Below are 24,108 nucleotides of genomic sequence, written 5' to 3'. Positions count from 1 at the left end.
GCATACAAGTGGTTACGAGTCAAAATCAATGTTAAAGAGGTGGGCTTTCAATCTAGATTTAAAGATGGTCAAGGATGGGGCAAGACGTAGGGGCTCAGGAAGTCTATTCCAGGCATAGGGCGCAGCAAGACAGAAGGAGAGAAGTCTGGAGTTGGCAGTAGCGGAGAAGGGAACAGATAAGAAGGATTTATCCATGGAACGGAGTGCATGGGTAGGGGTATAGGGATGGACGAGTGTGAAGAGATACTGGGGAGCAGCAGAGTGAGTACATTTATAGGTTAGTAGAAGAAGTTTGTACAGGATGCAAAAACGGATAGGGAGCCAGTAAAGCGACTTGAGGAGAGGGGTAGTATGAGTAAAGCGACCCTGGCGGAAGACGAGACGGGCAGCAGAGTTTTGAACCGACTGGAGAGGTGACTAAGTGGGAGGCCAGCAAGAAGCAGATTGCAGTAGTCCAAACGAGAGGTGACAAGGGTGTGGATGAGGGTTTTGGTAGAGTGCTCAGAAAGAAAGGGGCGGATTTTACGGATGTTGTAAAATAAGAAACGACAGGTCTTGGCGATCTGATGGATATGAGCAGAGAAGGAGAGAGAAGAGTCAAAGATGACCCCAAGGTTTCGAGCTGAGGAGACAGGGAGAATGAGAGAGCCATCAACAGAAATAGAAAATGGGGGGGGGGGGGGGCGGAGAGGTGAGTTTGGTGTAAAACAAATGGCTAGAAATGTAAGGAGGGGCGACAAATTTCTTCAGGTATTAGTGAAAGGAGGAAGACTAGAAAGGGAATTGTGATGCTGCGAACCGCTATGTAGATAATGATGAAGAAAAAGCAAATTTGCTAAATAGATACTTTTGTTCTGTTTTCACAGAAGAAAATCCTGGGGAACGACCACGATTGACTGGCAAAAGTACATGTGAAAATGGAGTGGATATAGCACCGTTCACGGAATAGAGTGTGTATGAACAACTTCAAAATCTAAAGGTGTACAAAGCCATGGGACCGAACGGGATCCAAGCCAGGATATTGAGGGAGCTCAGAGAGGTTCTGGAAACCAATAAGTTGCAAGATCCGAGACAACATGGTTTTACCAAAGGTAAATCATGCCAAACGAATCTCATTGAATTCTTTGACTGGGTGACAGGAGAATTGACTCATGGACATGCTATAAACGTAATCTACTTAGATTTCAGCAAAGCTTTTGACACGGCTCCCCACAGGAGGCTCTTGAATAAACTTGACAGGCTAAAGATAGGACCTGAAGTGGTGAACTCGATTAAGAACTGGTTGACGGATAGACGCCAGAGGGTGGTGGTTAATGGAATTTGCTCCGATGAGGGAAAGGTGAGTAGTGGAGTGCCTCAGGGATCGGTGCTGGGGCTGATTCTGTTCAATATATTTGTGAGTGACCTTGCCGAAGGGTTAGAAGGTAAGATTTGCCTTTTTGCGGATGATACTAAGATTTGTAACAGAGTGGACACCCAGGAGGGAGTGGAAAACATGAAAAAGGATCTGCAGAAGCTAAAAGAATGGTCTAAGTTTTGGCAATTAAAATTCAATGCGAAGAAATGCAAAGTGATGCACTTAGGGAGTAGAAATCCATGGGAGACGTATGTGTTAGGCGGTGAAAGTCTGATATGTACAGACGGGGAAAGGAATCTTGGGGTGATAGTATCTGAGGATCTGAAGGCGACGAAACAGTGTGACAAGGCGATGGCCGTAGCTAGAAAGTTGCTAGGCTGTATAGAGAGAGGTGTAACCAGCAGAAGAAAGGAGGTGTTGATGCCCCTGTACAAGTCTTTGGTGAGGCCCCACCTGGAGTATTGTGTTCAGTTTTGTAGGCCGTATCTTGCTAAGGATGTAAAAAGAATTGAAGCGATGCAAAGAAAAGCTACAAAACTGGTATGGGATTTGCATTACAAGACGTATGAGGAGAGACAAACATGTATACCCTGGAGGAAAGGAGAAATAGGGGTGATATGATACAGACAAATATTTGAAAGGTACTAATCTGCAAACAAACCTTTTCCGTAGATGGGAAGGCAGTAGAACTAGAGGACACGAAATGAGATTGAAGGGGGGCAGACTCAAGAAAAATGTCAGGAAGTATTTTTTCACGGAGAGAGTGGTGGATACTTGGAATGCCCTCCCACGGGAGGTGAAGGAGATGAAAACAGTAACAGAATTCAAAAATGCATGGGATAAACATAAAGGAATCCTGTTCAGAAGGAATGGATCCTCAGAAGCTTAGCGGAGATTGGGTGGCAGAGCCGGTGGTGGGAGGCGGGGCTACTGGTTGGGATGCGGGGCTAGTGCTGGGCAGACTTCTACGGTCTGAGGCCCTGAAAATGGCAGATACAAATCAAGGTCAGGTATACACATAAAGTAGCACATATGAGTTTATCTTGTTGGGCAGACTGGATGGACCGTACAGGTCTTTCTCTGCTGTGATCTACTATGTTACTATGGCAACCTGATTGTCCGTCTGAATTAAGATCACTTGGTTGGACAGTCGATCTCTGAAAGCCTTTAGAGCGTTCCAGATTGCTCTTAATTCCAGGAGGTTGATCTGCAGACCTCTTTCCTGAAAGGACCAGGCTCCCTAAGTGTGGAGCCCATCTACATGAGCTCCCCACCCCAGAAGAGATGCATCCGTCATCAGCACTTTCTATGGCTTAGGAATTTAGAATGGTCGACCCATGGTGAAACTGAATCGAATCATCCACTACTGAAAAGAACTCCTAAAGTCGATGGACAGTTGGATTACATCCTCTAGATCCCCCGCAGCTTGAAACCACTGGGAAGCTAGGATAGTAACATACATAGTAACATAGTAGATGACGGCAGAAAAAGACCTGCGCAGTCCACCCAGTCTGCCCAACAAGATAAACTCACATGTGCTACTTTTTGTGTATACCTTACCTTGATTTGTACCTGTCCTTTTCCGGGCACAGACCGTATAAGTCTGCCCAGCACTATCCCCGCCTCCCAACCACCAGCCCCGCCTCCCACCACCGGTTCTGGCACAGACCGTATAAGTCTGCCCAGCACTATCCCCGCCTCCAAACCACCAGTCCCGCCTCCCACCATCGGCTCTGGCACAGACCGTATAAGTCTGCCCAGCACCATCTCCGTCTCCCGCCACCGGCTTTGCCACCCAATCTCGTCTAAGCTCCTTAGGATCCATTCCTTCTGAGCAGAATTCCTTTATGTTTATCCCACGCATGTTTGAAATCCGTTACCGTTTTCACCACCTCCCGCGGGAGGGCATTCAAAGCATCCACTACTCTCTCCGTGAAAAAATACTTCCTGACATTTTTCTTGAGTCTGCCCCCCTTCAATCTCATTTCATGTCCTCTCGTTCTACTGCCTTCGCATCTCCGGAAAAGGTTCGTTTGCAGATTAATACCTTTGTAGCGCTATAGAAATGCTAAATAGTAGTAGGGAGACATTAACCCTAATCCAGGTCCCCCTCATCTGTCCCCGTCCCATCCACGCGGACGCTCCCGGGACGTCTCCAATCTTGTCTCTATTCCCCTCCTCCCCCCTTCTTCCCTCCCCTTCTCTTTCGCCTTGTGGAATGCCCACTCAGTATGCAACAAACTGCCCTTCACCCACGATCTCTTCATCTACCACTCCCTTCAACTGCTCGCCCTAACCGAAACCTGAATCTCCCCGGACGACTCTGCCTCAGTCGCAGCCCTTTGCCATGGTGGTTACCTCTTCTCTCACACTCCCCGCTCAGCTGGCCGTGGTGGAGGTGTTGGGTTACTACTCTCACCCTCCTGTAGTTTCCAACCCCTCCTCCTACCGCAGTCTCACTGTTTCTCATCCTTTGAAGCCCACTCCATCCGACTATTCAACCCGCTACCACTCAGAGTGGCTGTCATCTACCGCCCCCCTGATAAATCCTTCTCTTCCTTCCTTACCGACTTCGATGCCTGGCTCTCTGTTTTTCTTGAACCCTCATCTCCGTCTCTCATTCTCGGAGACTTCAATATACATGCTGATGACCCATCCGACCATCACGCTTCTAAGTTCCTCACCCTCACATCCTCCTTCAACCTCCAGCTGTGCTCTACCACCCCTACTCACCATGACGACCATTGCCTTGACCTCGTCCTCTCCTCTTCCGGCTCACCCTCCAATTTCCAAGCTTCAACTCTTCCTCTCTCTGATCACCACCTGATCACATTCACACTTCGTCACCCCCCCCCCCCTCCGCCCCACCCAACCTTAACCACCACCTCTAGAAATCTCCAGGCCATTGACCCCCTCACCTTATCCGCTAGTATCTCTAATCTCCTCCCATCCATCATATCCTCCGAGACTGTCGACAAAGCGGTCTCCGCTTACAATGCCGCTCTCTCCTCTGCTCTGGACACCCTCGCTCCTTCCACCTCCCGTCCCACAAAATGTACTAATCCCCAGCCCTGGCTGACCCCTTGCATCCGTTACCTTCGCTCCTGCGCACGATCTGCTGAACGCCTCTAGAGGAAATCTCGTACTCATTCAGACTTCCTTCACTTTAAATTCATGCTTTCCTCCTTCCACTCCTCCTTATTCCTTGCAAAACAGGACTATTACACCCAATTGACCAGTTCTCTCAGCTCCAACCCTCGTCGTCTCTTCGCCACCCTTAACTCCCTCCTCAAGGTCCCCCCCGCTCCCACTCCCCCCTCACTCTCTCCTCAATCACTGGCTGATTACTTCCACGATAAAGTGCAAAAAATCAACCTTGAGTTCACTACCAAGCCATCACCCCCCACCCCCCCTCTCCACCCATTAACCCTCTCCCTCAACCAACCAACCCAGGCCGCCTCCTCCTCCTTTCCTGAGATCACCGAGGATGAAACCACACCAGACATCACCACGGAGACCCAGGCCAAGGTATCGGCCTGCTTATCTGACATTGCTGCCTGGATGTCCAACCGCCACCTGAAGCTAAACATGGCCAAAACCGAGCTCCTCGTCTTTCCACCCAAACCCACCTCTCCTCTTCCTCCACTCTCTATCTCAGTTGATAACACCACCCTCATCCTCCCCGTCCCATCTGCCCGTAACCTCGGAGTCATCTTCGACTCCTCCCTCTCCTTCTCTGCCCATATCCAACAGACTGCCAAGACCTGTCGCTTCTTCCTCTTCAACATCAGCAAAATTCGCCCTTTCCTATCTGAGCACACCACACGAACTCTCGTCCAAGCTCTCATTACCTCTCGCCTTGACTACTGCAACTTGCTCCTCACCGGCCTCCCACTTAGCCATCTATCCCCCCTTCAATCCGTCCAGAACGCTGCTGCACGTCTCATATTCCGCCAGAACCGATACACTCACATCACCCCTCTCCTCAAGTCACTTCACTGGCTTCCGATCAGATACCGCATTCAATTCAAGATTCTCCTCCTTACCTACAAATGCACCCGGTCTACTGCTCCTCACTACCTCTCTACCCTCATCTCCCCCTATGTTCCCGCCCGTAACCTCCGCTCCCACGACAAATCCCTCCTTTCAGTTCCCTTCTCCACCACTGCCAACTCCAGGCTCCGCTCATTCTGCCTTGCCTCACCCTATGCCTGGAACAATCTTCCTCAACTCCTACGCCAAGCCCCCTCCCTACCCATCTTCAAATCTCTGCTTAAAGCTCACCTCTTCAATGCTGCTTTCGGCACCTAACCGTCCGTGAAATATAGTATGCCCTATTATTCGGACTCTACACTTGTCTTTGACTGGACACTTGTCTATAGATTGTACACCTGTCTTTTAGATTGTAAGCTCCTTGAGCAGGGACTGTCCTTCTATGTTTGAATTGTACAGCGCTGCGTAACCCTGGTAGTGCTTTAGAAATGTTAAATAGTAGTAGTAGTAGTAGAAACGAGCACACTGGGACTGAGCCTGGGCAGGCTGCCGAAAAGCAGGAGTGTACCGACGCCTAGCATAGGAATAGGGAGCACTCCTCTTCCCTCCAAAAAAACCTCCTGGATGACGAGGTGGTAGCAGAAGATGCCCGGCGAGAGAGAGAATCCATAGCATCATTGGGCTTCTTTAGCTGGTCAACCAGATCCTCTACTTTCTCACCAAAAAGGTTATCCCCCCCCCCCCCGGCAAGGAACATCTGCTGCTGGACCGAATGATCCAGGTCAGAGACACGCACCCATGAGAGTCTGTGAATCACTATACCTTGGGCAGCGATCCTGGATGCTACATCAAAAGTGTCGAATGTACCCCTGGCCAAAAATTTTCGACACGCCTTCTGCTGCCTGACCACCTGGCAAAAAGGCTCGGCCTGCTCCGGAGGGAGTGCATCAACCAAGCTAGACAGTTGCCTCATCGAATTCTGCAAGTGGATGCTCGTGAAGAGCTGGTATGTCTGGATTTTGGCAGCGAGCTTAACAGCCTGATACGCCTTCCTCCCAAGAGTCCAAGGTTCTAGATTCTCTGCCTGGGATCGCCATGGCATAGTCCCTAGTACTCTTGGCTCTTTTGAGAGCAGAGTCCACCACCATGGAATTGTGAGGTAGCTGAGACCTCATCAATCCAGGCTCCCCGTGGATCCAATATTGGGATTCAGTCTTTTTCGGGATCACGGGATTAGACAGAGGAAACTACCAGTTTCGCATAAGAACTTCCTTGAGTACATTATGCAAAGGAGCCATTGCAGCCTCTCTAGGCGGAGAAGGATAATCCAGGACTTCGAGCATCTCAGCCCTGGGCTCATCCTCAACCTCCATAGGGAAGGGAATAGCCCCAGCCATTTCCCGGACAAAAGGAGGTGAATTAGCCAAAGGGGGGTGTGCGATTTGGATTCTTGCGATTGGATGTTTTGAATAGAATGACATGGATGCAATGGCTCGTCCAGGATTGGTCATCCTTGATTGAAGAGGGTGGAGCACATAGTATTTATTGAAGATTGATGGCATATGTTAGTCAGTTACAAGCTCATCTTTGGAGTGCAGCAAAGTAGACACAGGACTGTGACAGTGTCTAAGAACGGCAGCAGATGAGATAATGGATTAAAAACCTGATGAGCGTGACAGACCCCTGAAGTAGCGATAGCGAAAAGGGGACTCCCTGTTGGTCACGATAGTCGCTACTGATTGACAGCGCAACACTTCTGTGATTGGAGTTAAGTGATTGGCAGTTATATTGCAGTATAAGATTGTAAAGAATTGAATGCATAGATATCCTGTGATCTACGGATATACGAATCTATCATTTGAACCCTATGACAGTAAGCTACTGTGGAGTTATTTTGGGCTATATGATGTTTTGCCGGGCCCACGCCTTATAGTCTGATAATCTCGAGCTGGCTGGGTGGCGTCACTGAAGCTTTTTCTCTCCACTACGGTGAACTGTGTTGTTTGATAATTAGGGTGATAGATCTTTCCTGTATACATATGTTTACACAGCGGGTGTGAAGCTGTGGTTTGAGTTTTGAGTTAAAATTTAACTGCCAGACCCTCGACCATTCTTCTAACTTTCAGAGATCCCTTCTCATCATTTCTACTCCCTCCACTCTATTGGCTATCTTTGTTTCATCCGCAAGAAGGCAAACCTTTCCTTCAGCAATATCTCTCACAAATATATTAAACAAAATGGGCCCCAGCACTGAACCCTGAGGAATCCCACTGCTCACCATCCTTTCTTCCGAGTGGATTCCATTTACCATCACCCTTTGCCACCTGTCTGTCAACTAGTTTCCTATCCAGTTCACCACTTTTGGTCCTAAATTCAACCCTTTCAACTTATTCACGCGTCTTCTGTGTAGGACCATATCAAAAGCTCTGCTGAAGTCCAAGTAGATTACATCTAGCGCACATCCTTCATCCAGTTCTTTGGTCACCCAGTCAAAGAAGTCAATAAAATTCGTTTGGTAGGATTTTCCTTTGGTAAAGCCATGTTGCTTCGAGTCCTGTAACCTGTTGGCTTCTAGAAAGTTAATTATCCTTTCTTTCAGCAGTGACTCCATTACTTTTCCTACCACCAATGTGAGACTTACCAGTCTGCAGTTTTCCACTTCTTCCCTGTCTATACTTTTGTGAAGAAGGACCAAATCCGCTCGTCTCCAATCTCGCAGAACCTCTCCTGCCAGGACCTCTCTGAGCTCCCTCAGTATCCTGGGATGTATCCCATCCAGCCCCATAGCTTTGTCCACCTTCAGATTCTCAAGCTGTTTATAAACTCTTTCTTCCATAAACGGCGCAGTATCCACTCCATTGCCAGATATTCCCTTGGTAGCCTTTACCAGGATTTTCCTCTGTAAACACCAAAGAGAAGTAATTGTTTAGCATGTTCACTTGATCCTCATCACTCTCCACATAGCCATTCTAATTATCTTTCAGCCTTGCAATTCCATTCCTATCTTTTATCCTTTCGCCAATATATCTGAGAAAGGTCTTGTCACCTCTCTTTACATCTTTAGCCATTTTTTTCTTCCGCTTCCACTTTCACTAGCTTTAAGTTTAATCCAAATTATGTTTTCCGTGATCCTCTCGTTGCGTTCTTTTGTATTTCTTGAACAAAGCCTCTTTTGCTCTTATTTTTTCAGCTACTAGTTTGGAGAACCATATAGGCTTCCTATTTCTCTTGTTTTTGTTTACTTTCTTCGCGTAAAGATCAGTTGCCATATTTATAGCAGCATTTAGCTTTGACCACAGATTTTTCCCTTCTTCTACACCTTCCCACTTCAACAGCTCCTTCTTCAGGTATTCCCCCATTTTATCAAAATCAGTACGTCTGAAATCCAGTACTTTTGAGTTTGGTGTATCTGCACTCCACCTTTGCCCTTATATCAAACCATATCACGTGATGATCACTATCACATAGGTGGGCAACCACCCGGATATTGGAAACCATTCCTCCATTCGTGAGCACTAGATCCAGCATCAACCCTTCCCTCGTGGGTTCTGTCACCATTTCTCTGAGCAAGGCACTTTGACAGGTGTCCACAATCTCCCTACTTCTTTCTGATTCTGCAGACGGGACGTTCCAATCCACATCAGACAAGTTGAAATCTTCCAACAGTAGCACCTCCCCTTTCATACCAACCTTTTGAATATCTTCTATCAGATCCTTGTCTAGCTTCGCCGTTTGCGCAGGAGGTCTGTAGATAACTCCTGTGTGGATAAAGGTTCCATCTTTTCTTTCCAGGGAAATCCATAAAGCTTCTTCCTTTCCCCAGGTTCACTGCATTTCAGCCACTCTGATATTGTCTCTCACATACAGCGCTACTCCTCTACCTCTTTGGCCCTCTCTATCCTTCCTATATTGCCCAGTATAGTAACATCCCATTCATGGAAATTATTGAACCATGTCTCTGTAATAGCAACAATATCCAAGTTTTCTTCAAACATCAGGGCTTGCTTGAGCCTTTTTACCTAGACTACGGGCATTTGTGCTCATTGCTTTTCACGTGCTTAGTGAGTTTAGATGTTTTTCTATATTTAGATGAACTTTCCCTCTGCCTTCATGTTTATTCTGGGAGCGACTTTCTGAATTCTCTTGTTTCCTTTTGTCACCCCCGCCTTCTAGTTTAAATGTCTAAAAACATACTGTCTGAATTTCTCCACACGGATCCTTATTCCCATCACAGAAAGATGTAGCCCATCATTACAGTACAGTCTTTATTTTTCCAAGTATTACAACATGCTCCTATGTATCCAAAACCTTCTTCTTTACAACAAGACTCAAGCCACTTATTGAAATCCATTGTTTTGCATAGTCTTTCCTCTCCCTTCCCTCATGTGGGAATTACTTCAGAAAAATCCACAGTCCAAATCAAAGATTTCAGTCCCTCCCCAAGATTCTGGAACGCTCTCTGTGCTGTAAACTTGCTATAGTTGGCCAGGTCATTTGTCCCCAGGTGAACTACAACATCAATATTTGACGCCTTGCTCTCTTCTCGGATCACTTTCAGCATTTGGTCGGTACATCTGGTAGCTGAAGATCCTGGATGGCATTTCACTAGGTTGGAACCCTTGAACTCTGTTCCTAAGTTAATGCCTCTGATAATGGAGTCTCCGAGCAGTAAGAGTTTTCTGCTTTTCATCAATCTGTCATTGTTTGGGGGACGTTTCTTGGGTTGCGCTATTTTCATTGCCTCTGGTTCAACCATAGTACTTCTTTTTTCAGCATCATAATGATGAAACGCAGCAAAAGAATTTGACAGGGGTAAAGGTTGATAGGGTGAGTGCTTCTGTGTCACAGATCTTAGTCTACCAGAGCCTACTGTGCCATCTATTCCTCTGTTGTTTCATTCTCTGTGGCAGTGGTGGTGGTAAATTGGCTAGGAACTGAGTAATCCTGGATGCTTTTTTACTTGTAGCTAATTCCTTCTTGTTTGTTGATCTCATCTTTCAAAGCCAATATTTGGAGACAGGACAAGCTCTAAGGGTCCAGATAGGGTCCAGATAGTTGCCTTAGTATTAAAGCAGAACATGTATTGCATTGAATGATGTACTTGTCCCTTGATTGCCCTATATAAAGAGAGTTCACCTAGGGGTGGGTGGGACTATACAATCAGACCCTCTGCAAGTGAAAAGACAGGGTTTTTTTTTCCAATTAGATACAATAGAAGCAGGTAGAGACAGCAGTTTATCAGGAAGATATTAAGACACAAGTAACATCAGTTTACAATCAAACCAAGTCTGAAAATGCCCAGCGTAGCTCAGACAGCTCACCAAGGTAAACTTAAGTTCTGCTTTTTTCTTTTACCACACAGCTGTATACATATTGCCCCTCCTCCAGAGGTACGCAGTCTATAAGTGAATTAAGTCTCTGGCACTGAAGATTCAAAACAGAATTCTAATAAACACACCACCCACATACTGCTCTACCAAGACAGACAAGCATCCAATGCCCTGGGTGCAAAAGAATCTTGCTGCACTAGTCCAGCATGTGTCCATCATCTGCTGGACACAGGAAATACTAGCAAATGGCTAGCCTGCACCACTTTTATACCACAGTGCTTTCACAGTGGAGGAGTGGCCTAGTGGTTAGGGTGGTGGACGTTGGTCCTGGGGAACTGAGGAACTGAGTTCGATTCCCGCCACAGGCAGCTCCTTGTGACTCTGGGCAAGTCACTTAACCCTCCATTGCCCACCGCATTGAGCCTGCCATGAGTGGGAAAGCGCGGGGTACAAATGTAACAAAAAAAAAAAAGTTGTGGTTTTTTTACCCATTTGCAGGGTGGCATTAACACAAGTAATAAAGTGATAAGATGCCTAGCCAGCCACCTGGGGTTACCCCACAGTCACTTAGAGGGTCTATCCACAGCACAGCTCAGGCCCACCTGCACCTGATGCTTGTGCTCTACATTAGCACCCTCCTCCTACCGACTGGGTCACAACCGCCTCTAGGCGAGTCTCCCGCTCTCAAATTATCCCCAGTGATTTCTAGGTTACTGGATCCACACTCCCAGTGGTCCCACAGTTCCCAGAAAGCACTCACAGACCCAACACACAAACCACCAGGATTCTTCATCAGTCCAGACAGGCAGAACGAACAAACAATTGTGTTTATTCTCAGAACTTGGAACAGTGGCCAAAAATGTGCAATTGGCAAACAACAACAGGTAACTGAAATATGGATCAATTATAACACTAACTAAACATTTGCATAGTGGCCAACACTACCTGGGAAATCAAGACATATAATTCACCGAGCCTCAGCAAAGAGATCTCTCTCTCTTTCTTCCTGGCTAAGATTGATGGCAAAATCAGTACACTCGGAAATAAGCTCCTGGGCTAATCAGAGCCTGGGCAACAAGATTTGAAAGTATACTGCTGCTTGCTTCCTGCTTGTGTTAAAAGGAAGGGAAAGGGAAATGGGACTTGATATACCGCCTTTCTGAGGTTTTTGCAACTACATTCAAAGCGGTTTACATATATTCAGGTACTTATTTTGTACCGGGGCAATGGAGGGTTAAGTGACTTGCCCAGAGTCACAAGGAGCTGCAGTGGGAATTGAACTCAGTTCCCCAGGATCAAAGTCCACTGCACTAACCATTAGGCTACTCCTAGGGAACATTCAGTTCCCTGTAACAGCTTTACAGCAAAGAAACACCACCTGCTGGCCAAATAGGAGAAATACACTTCAGACATAATTAAAATAGGAAAATATCCAATACATTTTACAGGCTTAAAACACACAGTTTCTTCACAACACCTATCTGGACTAGTCTAGAAGGATAAGGAAAAATGATTTGCTACCCTTGCACACAGAGGATAGCCCCCCTCCTGAAAGAGTTCCAAATACTTTGCAGGTATCTTATAATTCTACATAAATGGAAAACAAAATATTACTTTGTCTGAATAAGACACACCCAAATTATAGCAAAATTAAGTTTAGTGTCAAAGTTCTAATGCAAGTAAACCAAAATGTCAATGAAAAATTATTCATGGGTTTATGAAGCAAAAACTGTAGAGACATATTCCGAAATGCAAGCAATTTAGCACTTATTGGAGACAAAATTGGGCTCATTTTCAAAGCACTTAGACTTACAAAGTTCCATAGGTTACAATGTAACTTTGTAAGTCTAAGTGCTTTGAAAATAGGATTGAAAGTAACATAACTTTGCCTCAGGTACAAACTTAGATTGTGAGCCCTCCTGGGACAGAGAAATATCCAGTGTACCTGAATGTAACTCACCTTCAGCTACTACAGAAAAAGGTGTGAGTAAAATCAAAAAATAAATAAAAAAATAACTGTCAGCATTTTAATGGACTACATTTTGAAAGTGAAGGCAAAATGTGAAGAGAGAAATTCTCCATGAAGACTCACTGTTTTCTCAGTATCCTCTGGCCTCTTCTTTTTGGGCTTCCATTTTCAGACTCACTACTCTAAAAAAACAAAAAACAAAACAAACACAAATTAAGAGAAAAAAATCTATTAAAATCATTTCCCTTCCTGCATTCCTCTAAGTCAGGTGTTCTCAACCCAGTCTTTGGGACACATCAAGATATCCACAATGCACTCTCCCCATTGTATACAAATGTTTGACTTTTGTTTTTAAGGCATAGTGACATAGTAGATGACGGCAGAAAAAGACCTGCATGGTCCATCCAGTCTGCCCAACAAGATAAACTCATACGTGTATACCTTACCTTGATTTGTACCTGCCTTTTCAGGGCACAGACCGTATAAGTCTGCCCAGCAGTATTTCCTGCCTCCCAACCACCAGTCCCGCCTCCCATCCCTGGCTCTGGCACAGACCGTATAAGTCTGCCCTCCACTATCCTCGCCTCCCAACCACCAACCTCTCTTCCCCCACCTGCTCTGCTACCCAAGTTTGGCTAAGCTTCTGAGGATCCATTCCTACTGCATAGGATTCCTTTATGCATATCCCACGCATGTTTGAATTCCGTTACCGTTTTCATCTCCACCAGGCTTTTAACAATGATGCAACTGTAAATATTGCATCAAGTCTGAAAATTTATCGCCCAACAACAGCATTGCACTCTCAAGGGAAATGTCTATTGGACATTCCTTCTTTTCACCAAGTCACCAAGTTGTATAGGAGGTCCATTTTTATGGAACAATCAACCTTTAAATTTGAGACAGTTAACTATGACCCTTTCATTTAGAAAGTAGTTGAGAACATATTTACTCCAGTAAGCTTCTGAACGGAACTGAAGTTTTTCCGTTTTTAATTTTAGCAATTTAAATAATTTTATGATGGATGTTTTAGTATGTTTTAATTTTTAGAGATTTTTTGTAACCTTAGATTTTTATAGATATGCAGGATAAAAATTTGTTAATAAATAAAAACAAACTCTCTCATGCATATTAACTGTGGATATTCTGAAAACCTATCTAGGTGCGTCCAGAGCACTGGGTTGAGAACTACTTACTCTGTGTTACGTCAGCATCCTGCTGAACATACTGCAGAAAAGATCTGCTGATTTGCTGCAACACAGCGTATGGGAAGCTAATGTGTTGAGCCACCTCTGAAGTAAATGTACAATGGCTATATGGAAGTACATCACCTGGCTCTTGCATCTAGCCCAGCTCCTAGATGTACACAGACATTATAAGGAAGAGACAGAAAAGCTACCTTTCTAACTACAGGAAAGCAGGATTGCTTACCTATAATGGGGATTTCTCCATATAGCTGGGAGACATCATCCTCAGCGATGATCATCTTAGATACCTGCTCTCCAAAACATCAAATGAGCTCCCCACCCCCGGTCTTCCTCAACAAGTGTCAGGGTTCTCATTCTGCCAGCCATCACAGTCTCTTCAGTCAACAACTTGGCAAGACGTCTTAATCCAAGAGGGGTAAAAGAGTGGAATAGTTTAGCTCTATTCCTCTGCTGTCCATGGAGAGCCCTCATTACAGGTAAGCAATCCACTTTCTCTGTGGACAAGCTGGGAATAAATTGGAGGGTTGCTGGGAACATGGTTAGTTAGGCAACCCAGGAAGGCAAGTTTGAGTGGACACAGTGCAACGATTTCACAGGATGGACTGGCCAAAAACAATGTTGAGGCATGAGGAGGAATCCAAACAGTACTGCTTTAGTGAAAGTGTGGATGCATTACCAAGTCACTGTTCTACAGCTGTCTGATTTGGAGGGAGGCAATAGATTATCAATTTCACTCAGAGCTGGTGAATCCTTAAGCAACCTGGAGTTAGTATGCCAGCTCTTGTACAGCATATGTCAATACAGTCTGAAACTCGGTGTGTATCCTTGGTCATGAAGGCCCAGATTATGCAGGTTAAAGATGAACAGATTATTATTATTATTAACATTTGTATAGTGCTACCAGACGCACTTTCTGATGTTCCAATTACCTTTAAAGTCCAGTATGTGCACAGCAGTCTCAAATGGATGGGAATAAGACTTGGGGGGGGGGGGGGGGGGGAGAAAACAAAGAAAGATGTTTGGTTGAAATGGAATGCCAATACAAATTTAGAAAAGATCTCAGGGTCAGTGCTTAACACCACTCTTGTTGGGAAAGAACTGGATGTTGGGGGAATAATTGCAAAGGGCTTATAGTTCACTTGCTTGACTGACGAAGGTGATGGTCACCAATAAAGCATCTTTCAGAAAAGGTATGAGTGAAGCTTGTCCCAAGGGTTCAAAGGGGACTCTGAATTGGGTAAAGGACTATGCTAAAGTCCCACAGAGAACAGGACTGCAGATGAGCAGCTTCTTAGGTCATATTTGAAATTAATATGGAGGAGCCTCAACATGAAATAGGAGACAAATGGAGATGGACTTATACCACCCTGCCACCAGAATTAGTCTTCAGGACAGAGCTGGAAAAGCGCAAACGATACACTAGAATCTGTGGAACTGGTCACAAGGACTTTCAGAGTTCTGAGTATGCTAGTGGGCAAAGTCTGCCCATTTCCAGCAGCAGTTCTTGGCTGCAGTCCCCCTGGAGGTCAGCAGTATATCCAAGATGTCCAGGGACAACCATAAAAACAAGAGGAGGTAATCTGCACCGGTGCACCCCTGCACATCTTACTCGGTAGACTAGATGGGGCCATGCTGATCCTTACATGCCGTCAATTACTACATTACTGTATTACAGGCAAGGGAGGAGTTCATCTGCCTCTCAATAGCCATGCCATCAGCTCTAGGGACTTGAGATTAGAATGCAACAACCAACCATCTTGTTGAATCAGTAATAAGGCTTGGGACCCCAGGAGAAGCAGCAGAACACATGGATTATAAGCCAAGGCTGGTAAGGTAAAAAGAGAGACAAGAGAACATGGGCTCAGTGCTGAAGGATCTTCTGGATCATTTTAGAAAGGAGTACAACTGGCAGGAATGCATGGAGGAGCCCTCACAGTTCCAGGGGACGCGCATGGCATCATAAGATCATCTCCGATTGGTCTCCTGTAACAAAAAACCCCAAATTCCTGTTCTGTTGGGAGACAAACAGGTCAGTGACTTGTATGCCACAATACAAAACTATATCTTATATGATGAAGTCATTGAGTAACCACTTGTGAAGGTCTCATTTCTAGTTCAGCTTGTCTACAAACTATTCTGACACTCACAGTGAGACATACTGCCTGAAGTGCCACCCACATAGAAACACCAGTTCTATAGCTTAACTGCTTCTTGGCAGAGTGCTGTGGAAACCAAGCCTCCTTGCCCGTTGATGTAGAACATAGCTGCCTGGTTGCCTGTATGGATAGAGCTGACTTTCCTGGTGACCCACTGCCAGAAAGTTTGATTGCTTGGAGTTCTAGAAGGTGGATATGAAGCAAAGTTACTTACCTGTAGCAGGTATTCTCCGAGGACAGCAGGCTGATTGTTTTCACATATAGGTGACATCCATGGCAGCCCCAGGTCCAGAAAATCTTCCTAGCAACAAAGCTTGCTAGAGCCTTCAAGCGGGCGCTCACGCTGCGCATGCGCGGCCATCTTCCCGCCCGTCGCGCGAGAGTCCCACATCAGTCAACTTATGAAGCAAAACCAAAGAAAGGAACAACTCCAAAGGGGAGGCGGGCGGGTTGGTGAGAACAATCAGCCTGCTGTCCTCGGAGAATACCTGCTACAGATAAGTAACTTCGCTTTCTCCGAGGACAAGCAGGCTGCTTGTTCTCACATATGGGTATCCCTAGCCCCCAGGCTCACTCAAAACAACAAACAGGGTCAATTGGGCCTTGCAACAGTGAGGACATAACAAAAATTGACCTACGAAGGAACATCTAAGAGTGCAGCCTGGAAAGGAAAAAAAAATGGGCCTAGGGGGGTGGAGTTGGATTCTAAACCCCGAACAGATTCTGCAGCACCGACTGCCCAAACCGACTGTAAGGTCGGCTATCCTGCTGAAGGCAGTAATGAGATGTGAATGTGTGGACTGATGACCACGTCGCAGCCTTGCAAATCTCTTCTATAGTGGCTGACTTCTATGAGCCGTGACATGACCCTCAAGAGTCAGCCCAGCTTGGGCTTAAGTGAAGGAAATGCAATCTGCTAGCCAATTGGAAATGGTGCATTTCCAGACAGCCACTCCCCTTCTGTTGGGGTCGAAAGAAACAAACATTTGGGCGGACTGTCTGAAGGGGCTTGTCTGCCCCACATAGAAGGCCAATGCTCTCTTGCAGTCCAAGGTATGCAACTGACGTTCAGCAGAGCGGGTATGAGGACGAGGAAAGAATGTTGGCAAGACAATTGACTGGTTCAGATGGAACTCTTGACACCACCTTTGGAAAGAACTTAGGATGAGTGCAGAGGACTACTCTGTTATGATGAAATTTAGTATAGGGAGCATGGGCTACCAAGGCTTGAAGCTCACTGACCCTACGAGCTGAAGTAACAACCACCAAGAAAATGACCTTCCAGGTCAAATACTTCAGATGGCAGGAATCCAGTGGCTCAAAAGGAGCTTTCATCAGCTGGGTGAGGACGACGTTGAGATCCCATGACACCGTAGGAGGTTTGACAGGGGGCTTTGACAAACGCAAACCTCATGAATCGAACTAAAGGCTGTCCAGAGATAAGCTTACCCTCCACACAATAATGATAAGCACTAATAGCACTAAGATGAACTCTTACGGAGTTGGTCTTAAGACCAGACTCTGAAAAGTGCAGAAGGTATTCAAGCAGGGTCTGTTTAGGACAAGAGCGAGGATCTAGGGCCTTGCTATCACACCAGACGGCAAACCTCCTCCATTTAAAAGAGTAATGCCTCTTCGTGGAATCTTTCCTGGAAGCAAGCATGACTCTAGAGACACCCTCAGAAAGACCCAAGGAGGCGAAATCTACGTCCTCAACATCCAGGCCATGAGAGCCAGACTGGAGGTTGGGATGCAGAAGCACCCCCTCGTTCTGAGTGGTGAGGGTTGGAAAACACTCCAATCTCCACGGTTCTTCAGAGGATAACTCCAGAAGGAGAGGGAACCAAATCTGACGCGGCCAGAAGGGAGCAATCAGAATCATGGTTCTGCGGTCTTGCCTGAGTTTCAGCAAAGTCTTCTCTACTAGAGGTATGGGAGGATACACATACAGAAGGCCTGACCCCCAATGTAGGAGAACAGCATCTGAGGCTAGCCTGTTGTAGGCCTGAAGTCTGGAACAGAACTGAGGGACCTTGTGATTGATCTGAGTGGCAAAGAGATCCCCCGAGGGGGTGCCCCACGCTCAGAAGATCTTGCGGACAACTGTCCTGTTGAGAGACCACTCGTGAGGTTGCATTATCCTGCTCAACCTGTCGGCCAGACTGTTGTTTACGCCTGCCAGATACATGGCCTGGAGAAAATATGCCGCGACGGCGAGCCCAAAGCCACATCTGGATGGCTTCCCGACAGAGGGGGTGAGATCCGGTGCCCCCCCTGCTTGTTGACATAGTACATGGCAACCTGGTTGTCTGTCTGAATTTGGATAATTTGATTGGACTGCCGATCTCTGAAAGCCTTTAGAGCATTCCAGATCGCTCGCAACTCCAGGAGATTGATCTGAAGACCTGATTCTTGAAGGGACCAAGCTCCCTGAGTGTGGAGCCCATCTACATGAGCTTCCCACCCCAGGAGAGATGCATCCGTAGTCAGCACTTTTCGAGGCTGAGGAATTTGGAAGGGACGTCCCAAGGTCAAATTGGAACAAATTGTCCACCATACCAGGGAATTGTGAAAAGCGGTGGACAACTGGACTGCATCCTCTAGATCCCCAGCAGCTTGATACCACTGGGAGGCTAGGGTCCATTGAGCTGATCTCATGTGAAGACGGGTCATGGGAGTCACGAACTGTGGAGGCCATATGGCCCAGAAGCCTAAACATCTGCAGAGCTGTAATCTGCTGAGACACTGGCCAAGGAAACCAGTGACAGAAGATTGTCTGCGAGTCCAGCAGGGCTCCTATAAATTTTAGTACCTGAACTGGAAGAAGGTGGGACTTTGGGTAATTTATGACAAACCCCAGTAGCTCCAGGAGTTGAATAGTCATCTGCATGGACTATAGAGCTCCTGCCTCCGAGGTGTTCTTCACCAGCCAATCGTTGAGATAAGGAACCACATGCATTCCCCAGCCTGCGTAGCGATGCTGCAACGACCGCCAGGCATTTGGTGAACACCCAGGGCGCAGAGGCGAGCTCAAAGGGCAGCACACAATACTGAAAGTTCTGTGTTCCCATATGGAATCGAAGATACTGCCTGTGAGCTGGCAGTATCAGGATGTGTGTATAAGCATCCTTTAAGTCCAGGGAGCATAGCCAATCATTTTTCTGAATCATGGGAAGAAGGGTGCCCAGCGAAAGCATCCTGAACTTTTCTCGAATCAGATATTTGTTCAGGGCCCTTAGGTCTAGGATGGGACGCATCCCCCGTTTTCTTTTGCACAAGGAAGTACCTGGAATGGAATCCCAGCCCTTCTTGCCCGGTGGCACGGGCTCAACCGCATTGGCGCTGAGAAGAGCAGAGAGTTCCTCTGCAAGTACCTGCCTGTGCTGGAAGCTGAAGGACTGAGCTGTCGGTGGGCAATTTGGAGGTTTGGAGATCAAATTGAGGGAGTATCCCCGCCAGACTATTTGAAGAACCCACCGAAGGTTACAAGAAGCCACACCTTTGGTGAAAAAATTTTAACTTCCCCCCGACCAGTAGATCGTCTGGCACGGACACTTTGATTGCGGCTATGCTCGCCTGGAGCCAGTCAAAAGCCCGTCCCTTGCTTTTGCTGGGGAGCTGCAGGGGCCTGTCGAGGCGCATGCTGTTGACATGAACGAGCACGCTGGGGTTCAGCCTGAGCAGGCTGGTGGGAAGGTGAATTGTACCTACACTTGTGATAAGTATAGGGAGCATTCCTCCTTCCCTCATAAAAACGTCTACCTGATGAGGTAGATGCTGAAGGCGCCCAGTGGGAGAGTTTGTCGAGTGCGGATTCCCATTTGTGGAGCTGCTCGACCACCTGCTCGACTTTCTCGCCGAAAATATTATCCCCCGGGCAAGCAACATCCGCAAGCCGCTGCTGGACTCGATTTTCCAGGTCAGAGGCATGCAGCCATGAGAGTCTGCGCATCACTATACCCTGAGCAGCGGCTCTGGACGCCACATCAGGAGTCGTAAGCATCCCTGGACAGGAATTTACGACATGCCTTCAGCTGCCTGACCACCTGCTGAAAAGGCTTGGCCTGCTCCGAAGGGAGCTGATCGACCAAGTCCGCCAGTTGCTTCACACGCAAGTGAATGCTCGTGTAGAGCTGGTAAGACTGAATTTTGGGCACGAACATAGAGGACTGGTAGGCCTTACTCCCAAAAGAGTCCAAAGTCCGAGCTTCCTGGCCCGGGGGCGCCGAGGCGAAATCTCTCGTACTTTTGACTCTCTTGAGAGCGGAATCCATAACTGCAGAGACATGAGGCACCTGGGCCTTCCATCAACTCCGGGTCCCCGTGAATCCGATACTTGGACTCAACCTTGTTAGGGATGGTGGGGTTAGATAATGGTTTCATCCAGTTCCTGAACAATGTCTGCTTGAGGACATTATGTAGAGGGACAGTGGATGATTCCTTAGGTGGTGAAGAATAGTCGAGGACCTCGAACATCTCAGCCCTGGGCTCATCCTCAGTTACCACCAGAAAGGGAACGGCCGTAAACATTTCCCACACAAAGGATGAGAAAGACAAACTCTCAGGGGGAGAAAGCTTTCTCTGACGAAGGAGTGGGATCAGAGGGAAGACCACAAGGCTCATCAGAAGAGAAATATCTTGGGTCTTCCTCTGCCTACCACGAGGCCTCTCCCTCAGTATCGGATAGGCATTCCCTGACTGCAGTCCGAAGTTGAGCCCGTCTCAACGCTGAGGAGCTATGGCCCCGATGGCGATGCCGAAAAGTTGACTCCCGTGTCGGCGGTGATGAAGTTCCCTCCATCGATGTTGACAGGGAGTCAACTTGGGTGGCAGTTGATGACGCAAGCGGCACCGATGTCGAAGACCTCACCACAGGCGGGGAGCCATCCACCGCATCTATCGACGGTACCGTAGGCGCAAGCACCGCCGGTACCAGAACAGAGGGTCACAGCAGCCCTTCCAGGATCCCTGGAAGAATGGCTTGGAGGCGCTCATCAAGAGTGTCTGTCGAGAAAGGCTGTGGGAGCAGTGCAGGAGTCGAAGCCAGAATCTGCCGAGGAGCCGGTACGGGGCTGTCCAGAGACCGGCACATTGACACCTCTTGTATGGAGGGTGAGCGGTCCTCCCGGCGTCGATGCTTCCCGTGTGCCAAATCCCTCGACGCCCCGGAGCTCTCGGTACCGTGACGAGAAGGGGACCGATGATGGTGCTTCTTCGCCTTTGCTCAAGGCACGTCACCGGTACCCCTCTGTACCGACGAGGAAAGCATGGAATCCACACACCTCCTCAGGGTTGGGTCCGAAAGGGGTCGGTCCCGATGGGCCTGTACTGCAGGAGCCCTCGAGGCAGGTGGAGACCCACTCGATGGTTCACTGCTGCCAGCATGTGAAGGTCTCTGGACAGCCATTACCTGCGCTCCCGAGGTCGATGCATTCTCCGGTGCCGATATCAACAACGCCATCGATCTCGGTACCGCTGTCGACGTCGAAGTACCGGGCAAAGCTCCAAACAGACGTTTCCGTTGACCTTGTCTCAACGCTTGTGTCCGCTTTTTAAGGCTAAGACACAACTTGCACGCGCCGGGGCGATGTTCGGCCCCAAGGCACTGAATACACCACACGTGAGGGTCAGTGCCTGAGACTGCCTGGTTGCACCGAGTGCACTTCTTTAAGCCGCTGGCAATCCTCGATATCATCGACGGAAAAACAGCAGCGGCGAAATCAAAACTCCCGATGGTGCCAAAAGAAGGGCACAAAAAAGGAGAAACCCGTACGGGCAGCCAAAAAGGCCGCACACAAAAATGAAAGGAAACTTATTTAGGACAAAAACTAAAAAATAAGGGAAAAAACTTTTTTTTTTTTAACAGAACAGTTCAAATATGAGCTGTACCGAACAAAGTAAAACGAAGAAAAGACGGCAAAAAAGCCAGCGAAGTGAAGGCTCTTTTCCTGAGGCAACAGAACCACCATAACACAGCTGCTCTTGACCGCGGAAAAAAGAAGACTGAAGCGGGACTCTCGCACGACAGGCAGGAAAAATGGGGCTGCCGTGGACGTCACCCAAATGTGAGAACAAGCAATCTGCTTGTCGTCGGAGAATCTTTCTTACATCCCACCTACAGATCCCTGTATATATGAAGTACGTATCTACATCAGACTGGGGAGCTATGTCTGTTATTAGGATAATGAGGTATCAAGGCATTTGGAAGGAGCAATCATCCTGTAAATTCTCAGGTGCCTGTTTCATGCCCAATGTGACTTGGTATCCTTGCAGACAATGGCTGACAGAATGGCTGGCAAAGCTGGCCCTACTGGAACTTTAAGTGCTACTAAAAAGGCTTCATGTGGAGTCATACCTGGGGCATAACATGTATGGAGGCTGCCATATGCCCCAATATCCTGAGAATTGTGCAGACTGTGGCCACACAGAGGTAAGTTGGTGACAGATACATGAGGTTACTCAATGATCATTCAGCAGGTAGGCCCTGGCTTGAGTTTCTAGGCGTGCACCTATGAAATTAATGTCATGTATGAGAGTCACAAAAGATTTTTCCAGGTTTAATAAGGATAGGCCAAGTCGAAGCATGTGGTTAGTGGTTTATAGGGACTTGTCAATGTGATTCCCCCAAAGACACAGACACGAGGTCATCCAGAAGGGAAAATGGAGCATTTCTGCTTCCAAAGATGGGCTACAGCTACCACTCAGCATTTCATGGAAACTTTGGGCATTAAGAAGACTGAAGGGCAGTTTCTCTAGTACACAGCTGCAAGATTGATCTATGGTTTGGGGAAAATATGAAAGAGCATCCCTCTTATTAAAGGAATTATATTGGCTTCCTGTATACTCAAGATTACAATTTAAGCTTGCTTGTATAATTTAGGTTATCAATAGAAATCAAACAAAATAAAACATGGAAAAGAAAATAAGATACCTTTTTTATTGGACATAACTTAATACATTTCTTCATTAGCTTTCGAAGGTTGCCCTTCTTCCTCAGATCGGAAATAAGCAAATGAGGTAGCAGATAGTATATATGAGAGAAACATCAAAGCATTACTTTGACAGTCTGACAGAGTGGGAGGGTGGGGGTATGCATGAGGACATCAAAGCATTTCATTGATATTCTAACAGGATTTTGTATGATTTATAAATTGTTGTATGGTGATGGCTCTGGTAATTTGATTATTTGGATTTTCCATCATCTCTTTCCTCGGCTAGGTCAGAACATAGTTTGAAATTAAATTATCCATCTTTTAAGAGTATTCAAAAGAAATTCATGATAGAGTTGTCCTTTCTATATCAGGGAATGCAGCTTTGAAAAAGATTGCCTCTGAAAATCCTGAGAATACCACTATATTATGCTTTTCAAAGAGTACATAAGTATTGCCATACTGGGAAAGACCAAAGGTCCATCAAGCCCAGCATCCTGTTTCCAACAGTGGCCAATCCAGGTCACAGATACCCAAGATCCCAAAAACATACAAAACATTTTATACTGCTTATCCCAGAAATACTGGATTTCCCCAAGTCCATTTAATAATGGTCTATGGACTTTTCCTTTAGGAAGCCATCCAAACCTTTTTAAACTCCGCTAAGCTAACCACCGTTACCACATTCTCTGGCAACGAATTCCAGAGTTTAATTACACGTTGAGTGAAGAAAACTTTTCTCCGATTCATTTTAAATTTACTACATTGCTTCATCGCATGCCCCCTAGTCCTAGTATTTTTGGAAAGCGTGAACAGACGCTTCACATCTACCCGTTCAACTCCACTCATTATTTTTTAGACCTCTATCATATCTCCCCTCAGCTGCCTTTTCTCCAAGCTGAAGAGCCCTAGCCGCTTTAGCCTTTCCTCATAGGGAAGTTGTCCCATCCCCTTTATCATTTTCGTCACCCTTCTCTGCACCTTTTCTAATTTCACTATATCTTTTTTGAGATAAGGCGACCAGAATTGAACACAATATTCGAGGTGCGGTCGCACCATGGAGCGATACAACGGCACTACAACATCCTCATTTTTGTTTTCCATTCCTTTCCTAATACCTAACATTCTATTTGCTTTCTTAGCCGCAGCAGCACACTGAGCAGAAGATT

The 24,108-nt window shown here is 46.7% G+C and overlaps 1 protein-coding gene across 1 annotated transcript in view; it reads right to left on the bottom strand.

Moving 5' to 3' along the window:
* The window catches only part of CHD2 (chromodomain helicase DNA binding protein 2), a 434,678-nt gene that overhangs the window by 295,474 nt on the left and 115,096 nt on the right, over nt 1–24,108 (bottom strand). Inside the window, 1 exon segment of the mRNA XM_030189719.1 lies at nt 12,773–12,831. Coding sequence (XP_030045579.1) covers nt 12,773–12,831 — 59 coding nt within the window.

The sequence above is a fragment of the Microcaecilia unicolor genome, chromosome 1 (assembly GCF_901765095.1).
Source record: "Microcaecilia unicolor chromosome 1, aMicUni1.1, whole genome shotgun sequence".
Lineage (NCBI taxonomy): Eukaryota > Metazoa > Chordata > Amphibia > Gymnophiona > Siphonopidae > Microcaecilia > Microcaecilia unicolor.
Note: the sequence above shows the minus strand (reverse complement) of the source record. Positions and strands in the feature narration are given on the sequence as shown.